Source organism: Nematolebias whitei, chromosome 12 (genome assembly GCF_014905685.2).
Source record: "Nematolebias whitei isolate Nwh7 chromosome 12, NemWhi1, whole genome shotgun sequence".
NCBI lineage: Eukaryota > Metazoa > Chordata > Actinopteri > Cyprinodontiformes > Rivulidae > Nematolebias > Nematolebias whitei.
Window position 1 is genome coordinate 28,073,079 of NC_056509.1, and position 10,464 is coordinate 28,083,542.

The following is a 10,464-nucleotide window of genomic DNA, read 5'->3' on the forward strand; positions in this document are numbered from 1 at the left end:
GGCGTAAAAGCAACACAGCTCATCACCCTGAACACACCATCCCCACTGTCAAACATGGTGGTGGCAGCATCATGGTTTGGGCCTGTTTTTCATCAGCAGGGACAGGGAAGATGGTCAGACTTGATGGGAAGATGGATGGGGCCAAATACAGGACCATTCTGGAAGAAAACCTGTTTGAGTCTGCAAGAGACCTGAGACTGGGACGGAGATTTATCTTCCAACAAGACAATGATCCAAAACATAAAGACACATCTACAATGGAATGGCTCACAAATAAACGTATCCAAGTGTTGGAATGGCCAAGTCAAAGTCCAGACCTGATTCCAATCGAGAATCTGTGGAAAGAGCTGAAGACTGCTGTTCACTAACGCTCTCCATCAACCTCACTGAGCTCGAGCTGTTTTGCAAAGAAGAATGGGCAAGAATGTCAGTCTCTCCATGTGCAAAACTGATAGAGACAAACCCCAAGAGACTTGCAGCTGGAACTGCAGCAAAAGGCGGAGCTACAAAGTATTAACGCAAGGGGTCGAATAATATTGCACTCCCCACTTTTCAGTTTTTTATTTGTTAAAAAAGTTTGACACATCCAATAAATTTTATTCCACTTCACGATTGTGTCCCACTTGTTGTTGATTCTTCACAAAAAATTTAAATTTTATATCTTTATGTTTGAAGCCTGAAATGTGGCAAAAGGTTGAAAAGTTCAAGGTGGCTGAATACTTTTGCAAGGCACTGTAAATATGAAATTAAGTAAACAAAAATATGAACAACATTTAAGAGTTGCAAACAAACAAACATGGACCTCACATTCACATGCAATAGTAGTGAAAATGGCCCCAGCCTTTAGTTCAGTCAGCCAATCTTCTCTCAGGTAAGACACTGCCTAATTATGGTGACTCAAGCCAGCTGTGAGAGTCCACCAAGGCAGGCCTGAGCAGAATGAGGACAGCTTGGATCAACTGAACCAGCTGACCCGGAGCAACAAATTAAAACATGCTCAAACATTTCAAAGCTCTACAAACATGAGCAGCCAAGCAAAGCAAAACAGCAGGGTGTCTTACGGGACTGGAGTGACGTCAGTTCACTTCTGCTATCACATCACCGAGGAGAGGAGAAAGTCACGCCCTCTGCGACAGATGACTCACATGCCAGTCACGCTCATGAGGAAAGCAAACAATATTTTCCCAATCTTTAGTGGACACCACATCGAGCACTATCAACACAGGTAGTGCTGATCAGCAGCACCACCAGGTAACCAGGAAGTCAGTAATACCAAAGAGGGAATCACAGCCTGAGAAACACACCTGCTTATATAATGCACCCTCTCCTGCGATTGGCCAGCCAACTTACACTGCTGTATCCAGCTGGAGCAGGGGCAATCATACTGCTACACAAGGTTATGGCTGTCTTGCTTTCATCCATTACTGATTATGGCTCACTGACATCAGAGGAAACACAGCACAGGACAGTTGCCTCTCCTAACCTGCGCACAGGCTTGACAGTCAGAAACAAAATCTTTTAACATCATGATATAGAGTTGGCCACAAAAACATCTTTGAGTCACCAAAGTCCATACTCAATAATCCAGGTATAAAATCCAACAATGTTCAGTCAGGTCATCTGGACAGTTTCTTTATTTTGCTGAGACGTTACATCCTTCATCCAAAGGATTTCTTCAATTTGAGGAGCCACCAACAAACAGAGGAAATGACGGGGGAGAGGGAGGGCCCCAGAGGCTATGTTAGCACCAGCAAACTGTTTTTGCCCCACTATGGAGTATGTTGTTTGTGGTCATCAGTTTTGTTTGTCAGTGGCTCCTCAGATCGAAGAAGTCCTTTGGATGAAGGACGAAACGTCTCAGAAAAAAAAAAAGAAACTGTTCAGATGACCTAACTGAAAATTGTTGGATCTTTGAGTCAATTCCAAAGTTCTTTTGACCCCAGGACACCAGCTGAGTTGTGTCCACGGATGGACCTGTGATCTTAATGAGGCAGGTACAAACAGCCAGTTTGTAGGACCTGTACCAGGATCAGGTTTTGTTGCTTGTGCATACTGTACTTGCTGATGTTTTCTTCCCAGGTACTAATTTATATAATATATTGATAATGCAGGATGCAAGTAAGATGTTTTCAGAGGTTTTCGGTTCAAATGAGGACAATTGACAGGAAAATGCATCAGGTTTGAGATTCATGGACCCTGGATGGTAGGTGATTGGGAACTTCTTTTTTTGGCTTTTCCCTCAAGTTCAGGGTTCTCCACAGCGAGTCATCGTCCTCCATGTCACTCTGTCCTCACTCCCCCTATGTCCTCCATGTCCTCTCTAACTGCATCCATATATCTCCTCTTTGGCTTTTTTTTTTTTTGGCAAATCCAAGGAAAAATTGAAGTTGCTTGCATGTTGGAATTGACCATTCAGAAACTGCCTTTATCTTGCATAAACAAATGTCCCCTGTCTGCTCTCGAAGATGTATCTTTGGAACGATGCTGATGTAATGTAGAACTCACATTTGTCAGCCTTTACAGACATCTGTTTTTTAAGGAGTCATTGAAGAACTGACCTCACATGTCTCCCGTGATGTTAAGGATTCTTGGAGAAGATCAATATGTTGTCTTCGCCAAAAAAGACAAATTTATTGAGGAAATCTCTTAAGATCTATGTGTCCTATGGGGATCCTAAAAAAGGTTAAAAAACAAAACAACTGGATTTCTGAAGCTGAAGATATTTCACTTCCCGTCCTGGAGGCTTCATCAATTCAAAAATGTGTGGAGTATGTGGAGCTCCAAGTTTTATAAGAGACCTGGTTGTGTACCTTCACATATATTTGACTAAAACTACTCGTCCCTCACAATGGAGGCTCATTAGGCTCTTTGCTTGGCTCAGAGATAAATCTTTTAGTCACCTGCATGAAGGTGTGAATTGGAGTGGAGCTAACATCAGGCTTATTGATACATTGTAAGATTTTGAATGTTGAAATCTGAGACCTCATCCTCTGTTTAAAGTTGTTCTTTCTCGTTTGACGTAAATGGCTGCCCCCCCCCCCCCCCAAACCATCTGTCTTCTCTATCTAAAATATGAACACTTTGGTCCTCTAAAGAGTGTCCATTATCCTTGAGATGTAGGTGGACCGCTGAGTCTTGTCCTGAAGAGCAGCTCTTCTGTGTTGAGCCATGTGTCTGTGAAGAGGTTGTTTAGTTTCTTCAATACGGAGGTCTGAACATTCCTCACTGCACTGAACTGCAGACACCACACTGCTCAGCGTGGGTTTAGAGGTTATGTCCTTGGGATGGACCAGCCTCTGGTTGAGGGTCCTGTTGGGTTAATAATATACTAGGATGTTGTATTTGGAGAAAATCCTTCTGTCTTAGGGTGATTTGAAGGCTATCTTCCACTGAGCGTCCTATTTGACGTGAACCTAATGGATAGCATTGCTTAAATCTAACTTTGAAAAAGCTTAACTGAATGTAACAGTTCAAAAACTGAATCTGTTAAAGTGATACTTATTCTTGACAGTGATTTGGTTAAAACCTTGCTAGTCAGTGCATGGTCAAATGGTCTTATCTTTGTTGTCCACAAAGAAAAAACATGCACCAAGGTATATGGACTATCTGGAAGTGCTTAATGGACCGCCTTGTCGTCAAATGCATATGTAACATGTTCACAAATGTGCTTGCTGGCAGAGTTTTTTGATGTCTTCATTAATGTCCTGATAGGGCGAGGTGTGAAGAGATCGTTTTTTGTAATGTCACTACTATCCTCTCCTTATGGTTTAGTCCCTTTTTCTATCTAAAAAATGTATTCTGAAAAGGATACGAGGCCGCGCTATCATAGCAGCGGCTACGTGCACTCCGCCCATCTTTCGGACGACTGTATGAACATAATCTCGCTGTATCTCGATGCAATGATAATAAAGCTTGTTCTGATTCTGATTCTGAGTATGGAAGGATGAATAAAATAAAGTGCTATGTGTTGTCATCATGCAGCCAGTGAGTTTTTGATGTAATTCTTCTTGGGACTGGACAAATTGTTCAGACAACTGGATGCCAAAGGTGCTCCAGGTAGAAGGTCTTTGGTGCAGTCTTATGGACGATGGAGTAGAAGAGAGCATTTTTTCCTTGCTAAGGAAGGGGAGAAGATTGTGATACATGGAAGGTACATCGGACATGTTGGATTTTTCACTAGGAGGAAGAACAGGCGGAAAGATGGTGATGGCAGAGTGAGAAAGTAGGCTAAACAGAAAGTGCTCTAATAGTTCATCCTATTTTCAGCCCAGTTGATGCTTGAGTTGTGTTTACATAATCATGTGAAACCAAACACTAGAGAAGAGTTGTGGAAAGAAATAAAGAAAATTTTGCCCTCAAACGATTTTGGTCCTGTGTGGTGGTAAAAATGTGTCCATGTAATGCAGACTGTTAGAGGCTGAGAGAGTGGCACTGTGGGGATCTGACATTGCCGTACAGTTCTTCATTGGTTCAGATCTGTTCTACTCCAGAACATGTTACTGCCTGAAGGTGTAATGTGATCCAAATAACTCTGACATTAACAAAGGGTCCGGGGCCAAGGGTTCTTATAGGAATGTGGGTAGAGTGTAAAATGTAAAACACCTTTAAGACTTTCAAAATTACTCTTAAAAGTTCCAGTTTTTCCTTTTCCCTTGTTCTTCTGGTTTCTTACCTTCTGGACCGCCACAGGCCACCCGACATGCCTGCAGTTCACTGACAACATGATGCAGGCGGTGAGGACGTACCAGTGGCAGTGCATCGAGTGCAAGTCCTGCAGCCTCTGTGGCACTTCGGAGAATGACGTACGTATCGTACATCACACCAGTGTTCCCAGCACCTATTTATACCTTATGTTCAACACGATTGATTTCTGTTTTCATTTATATCCTGAGTTGTGTCCTCTACTTGTCTTTGTCTCGTTTAGGATATTGATTGTATGCTTTTCTTGCAGGACCAGCTGCTGTTCTGCGATGACTGTGACAGAGGATATCACATGTACTGCCTGAAGCCTCCAATGACCCAGCCTCCTGAAGGTGAGTGCCACCCTTTCTGGTTTTATTCAACACCGATGCTAAGAAGTCCATGCATGGAGGGATTAAAGGACGTATTCCAGTCACTCTGTCTCACTGGTTTTATTCCAGGGAGCTGGAGCTGCCACTTGTGTCTGGACCTGTTAAAGGACAAGGCTTCAGCCTACATCGAAGCATAACAGCAACCTGTAAATCATACAAAACACACATCTACACTGACTGTTTGGGAAAAACTTCAGGAACACACGCATAGACACAGCCAATTCTTTATGACGCCCACATACACATTCCAGTGCATTAGCAGGCTCAGGGTGGTTTCCTGTTTGAAGAGACCCTCTACCTCTCAGAAAGCCAAGCAACACTCAACAGATGCAAATGCCATCAGCACGCAGGTCGGCGAACAGCGGGTCTGCTGTTCAGACGTTTCTCTACCTCACCACCCAGTGGACGGCAAGAAGCCAAAGCAAGAAAGAAGCAAAGCAAGCTATTACGAACCGAACACGTCCAGCTCTCTGTACGTGTCACACCCTCATTGAAATTTATTTTGATGATGGATATACTTGGAAGGCGTTTGTTCAAGCTGTATCACTTTCAGCTGCGTTGGGATGTCCAGCAGAGAAGAACGGATCAAGTTTGACTGATGTTTGTTTAAATTTCTCCTTCCAGCTCCCACTCCTCTCCTGTGTTTAGACTCTGCAGTGACATTCCTGCTTTATATCCGCACCAAGTCTGTGTTCGTTATCCCACTTTTCGCGAGTATTTTGTCAAGCTTTTTTAAAAAAAATTTACATCCTAAGAGGAAAGGAGGGACAAAAAGACAGAAAATCATTTTCTTTGGGCGCAAAGCGACATTTTTGAACCGTCTGTTTTCTGTAACCAGCAGGTTCTCAGTGCGGCTCTAAACGAACAATTTCAATGTTATTTCCAAAGAATTATATGTTTTTTTTTACATTTTTGATCATAGTTAATAGTTGCTTTTAAGGAGTTAAGTTATTGTATATCAGTGAACTGTTTCTTTTTCACAAAGTTTCTTTTTTACGACTTTTATATCAGCTAAACAAGCTTCAATTTGCATGATCTGGAATTTCTAACATTATATTCCAATGAAAAAGAAGGGTTATATTTTGTCCAAACTACTACAACTAGACACAAAATAATAATAATTTGTTCTTTTATTGCTGAACTAAGCGAGCCCCGAACCTTATTTATTTCTTCTCTGTCAACCTTTAACAAATCCTTTAGTGTTTTTTTAAATGTAAATACTATTTGTCTTCATGCTTGCACTTCACTCTAATTAAAAATAATTACTTTAACATCTTTAAACATTAATATAAAACAGAAACTATGAAACTAATGTCACAGTTAACTCTCATTTTAAAAAAATCTGAGTTGAAGTGAGTATATCTTGCTGTTTTACTGAGATTTAAGGAACACGTTTGACCTAATTAAGAATAAACTTAGAAAAAGTTGAAACATATCAACTAATTTGCATCTTTAAATTAAACATTTTTTTTTATTGTTCTCATCCTCGAACCTTTAAGGTTCATACTCAGAAAATAATATCAACAGAGACTTGCAGACCCAACTATTGCTGGTTGACGCATGATGTTGTTAATTTAAACTAATATAACAGTATAAACAGTTTCATGCTTTAATTCATGTTTCTATGATGGTTCCTGTCTCTTCTTCGTCTAAGTTGGTCTGAACCACAGTTTGGAAGCCATGGCTGCAAAATATTTATTATTAAACCACCAAACTTTCATAATTAATTTGAGCAAGCTGTGGTCATTCTTTTTTTTTCTCTTTGTTCAATATGAAATTAAGCCCTGGTGATTTTTGACGTCATCAGTGTAATTTGTTTTTATTATGAGCGACATTTGGTAACAACCAATGCTCTCTAAAATGCTTAAATAGAAGAAACACCACAAATAAGCTCAAAAAAAGGATGGAAAAAAGCAGGAAAGAGCTTCTGAAGTGCACATAGTGAGTACATTTTGACATCAACTTGTGTATTTGTGTTTGTTGTGAGTTTGTACTTGATTGTGCTTTTCTATTGACAATCATGAATTAGTTTATAGATACATTTTGTTTAAAAGGGTTTCTTATTATGGCACTTGTATTAATTATGTCTGCTGTATTTTTTTGTCTTGGACATGACTTTGAGTCATAGTTTCTGTGGTATTTTGTTCAAGTGAAACTACATTTTGTTTAAATAAAGAATTTCTCCACCATTCTTGTTCCCTTGTGTGCAGTCTATAAATAGAAAGTTTTTTTGTCAAGACTTTCTCATTAAAGTTTTACGTATTAAGAAACAAAAACTTAGTTTACAAAATAAAAAAATGAAATGAAATGAAAGCGTAAAGGAACCCTTAATAAAAAGTAGTACATTTGAAGTTCATTTTTGCAAGTATACTTTAAGTTAAGTATAAGTAGATCAAGTATACTACACACCATACTTGTAGTGTACTAGAAAGTATACTAATTTAATACTTGTTTGGACTAAATTGGGACATTTTTATACTATTTATATTAAATAAAGTTTATAAAAAGTAAACTTCAAGTACACTTCCTCATTTTTAGTGTAAAACAAGTATACTTGTATTACACTTAAATAAACTACTTTTTGCTAAGGGAATATGTGATGCAAATCCATCCAAACCTGTTTATGTATTGATTTTGTACTGATTTATGTATTCTTGTACATTTACTGATCATGTGTACAGTGCTTGTCTGTCTTTTGGAAAAATATCTGAACCAGTGGATGGGTTTTATTGAAACTCAAAGTAATTTGACATGAGCAAGCACAAAAACGGCAATGTCAGTCAATTTTACAAATACTGAGTTAAAGTTTTGTGTGGTAGTAGCTGAGAGTCATCCCCAACACATATTCTGAAAGATGGCAGATTGCATGTCACCCTTGTTTAAAGTTAGCAATATATATTCCTTCCATTAATGAAAGTTTTTATTTATTTTCCATTTAATGGTGTCAGTTGGTAGCAACTTCACCACCAGAGAAATGATGCAACGCCAACATTCACCTTTTCATTAGGTGAGGTGCATCCTGGGTAGTTCATGCTGCCTGTTTAAATGACAATTATTTTTTTGACCACTAGAGGTCAGTGTTGAGCTGGATTTTGAGCAGCATGTTCATTAATTTGAATAAAGTGGTTTTAGTACTATGATCTGAATTACATCTCTTTAGAGTTTTTTTTAGATTTATGTAACTGGGGATGCTGTGGAGACATTATTTCTGCCACTGGTGAAATCATTGAGATGTTAGCACTGCAGTGCAAACACGTCCATGTGTTGTACGACCATGTTCTTAAAATTCCCCGAGCATTGTACTTTTTCATTAAGTTCCAGTGAACTCTGAAAGGCTCTTTTCAAATAAAGCCACAGATTATCATTTGGCTGTTTCTGCTCATTTAAATGTGGGTATAAGACAAATATCTATATATTTGTGTTCAGGTCAAATCAAAACACCTTTGACTCTTTTTAGAAGTTTTCTCTGTAAGAAAACACCTCATTTCATTTGATTCATAGGAGGTGTCATGACTTTACTCGCATAGATCACCTGCACAGACAACATGTAATTTGATCAATTTGATTCAGTTTTGTGTGATTTATTCACCTTTGTATAGCAAGCTTGGTGTTCCCAGTCAAAAATGACCATTAGAGATTATTGCATGAGACGTGTGTAAAAACGGACTTCAACTATCAGTACACTGAGGCTCTCGATTATTTCTTGGCTCACAAAACTGTAGAAAAGCTATAATCAGATATAATAAAGGCTCGTTGTCTCTGACTGAGAACACAAAAATAACTAACAAGGTAGGAGGGTTAAGTTAACATCTTTGCAAATTAAAAATATTAAAATATTGTTTTTCTATTTAAAAAATAAAGTATATTTTGTGGGTTTTCTGTATTTGGCTGTGCTAACGTTCTGTAAACTACACCAAAAATACAAAAGTTTCAAAGTTATACACTTTATGAGTGAGAAGTCGCTGATGTTTTATGAGGCTTCTATATTAGTGAAATATGAGCAAAGACACAGGAAAGACTGTAATGACCAGCTAACATTCTTCAAACAATGAGGAAATAAAACATATAAACCTTAAGTTCAAAGTGATCACCGTTTTATTGAAGAAGTTTGTTCTTGTCTCAGCAGCTTGTTCTCATTTCCCTGATGATGGACAGGAACGTTGTTGTGGCGAAGCTGGGATGCAGCATCAGCTGCTCCATCAGATCTCTGCCTTTCTCCCTCGTGGACACTGAACACATCGCGCCTTTCCACATATTCACCAACCTTCCACCTGGTAGAGAACAAAGGATCGCTGTCGTCCATGGAGCCACAACCAAATTTTAACATGTGTTTAGGTGTCCTACCAAGAAAAGTGTTGATCCTCCTCATCCAGGAGAAAGTAGACAACGAGTGGTTCTCCTCCTGAGTCAGGTCAGTAATGTTGGGAGCCACATCATACTCCTACAGATATCAGTAAAAGTACGAGGGGTGAAAATTCACACATTTTTTAACATAACTGATGGAAGTGGATGTACCTTTAAAATTTGACCCGGCAGAGGGCTGATGACGGGCACAGACTTCTCCAAGCTGGAGTGGAAATGAGCCGCGGAAACATACTCAGCTGAGTTCAACCAGCTGCTGGCAAATGACACCTCCTCAGATGAATAATGGCTCTGCCTAAAGAAGACAGCAACAGGGAAGGGAGAATTAAAACTAGTAAGGAGAACTGCTCAAGTTGATTTAACAGGCCATCTGTCATCCGTATACCAGTATCTAAACCAATACTGACAGGAAAACCAATATGAATGTATTCTAATGGTGCTCAAGAGTCTTTTCAGCTCCTGGAATTTAAAAAGGCAGAGTTAAAAAGTCTTTCTGCACTTCATCAATGAACGCTGATTAAAAAACGCTTGCTAAAGTACAGTAGATGAACCGTGCTGTGCATCTGAATGCACAAGATGGATGGATGGATGGATGGATGGAAGGATTTATGATGGATGAATGAATGGATGGATGGATGGATGGATGGATGGATGGATGGATGGATGGATGGATGGATGGATGGATGGATGGATGGATGGATGGATGGATGGATTAATGGATGATGTATGGATTAATGGATGGATGGATGGATTAATTGATGGATGGATGATGGATGGATGGATGGATGATGGATGGATGGATGGATTAATGGATGGCTGGATTAATGGGTGGATGGATGGATGGATGGATGGATGGATGGATGAATGGATGGATGATGGACAGATGGATGGATGGATTAATGAATGGATGGATGGATTAATGGATGATGTATGGATTAATGGATGGATGGATGGATTAATTGATGGATGGATGATGGATGGATGGAGGGATGGACAGATGGATGGATGATGGATGGATGGATGGATTAAT

General features: G+C 39.5%; 2 protein-coding genes across 2 annotated transcripts in view; one reads left to right on the top strand and one right to left on the bottom strand.

The window, feature by feature from the left end:
• Positions 1 to 5,843, top strand: part of dpf3 (D4, zinc and double PHD fingers, family 3) — a 36,097-nt gene extending 30,254 nt beyond the window's left edge. Inside the window, exons 9-11 of the mRNA XM_037685365.1 lie at positions 4,690 to 4,802; positions 4,952 to 5,033; positions 5,142 to 5,843. Of these exons, the coding sequence (XP_037541293.1) occupies positions 4,690 to 4,802; positions 4,952 to 5,033; positions 5,142 to 5,209 (263 nt within the window). The 3' untranslated portion in view covers positions 5,210 to 5,843. The remainder of the gene's footprint in view (positions 1 to 4,689; positions 4,803 to 4,951; positions 5,034 to 5,141) is intronic.
• Positions 5,844 to 9,191: 3,348 nt separating this feature from the next.
• The window catches only part of LOC119417857 (protein LEG1 homolog), a 3,443-nt gene continuing 2,170 nt past the window's right edge, over positions 9,192 to 10,464 (bottom strand). Inside the window, 3 exon segments of the mRNA XM_037685112.1 lie at positions 9,192 to 9,343; positions 9,417 to 9,513; positions 9,588 to 9,729. Coding sequence (XP_037541040.1) covers positions 9,192 to 9,343; positions 9,417 to 9,513; positions 9,588 to 9,729 — 391 coding nt within the window.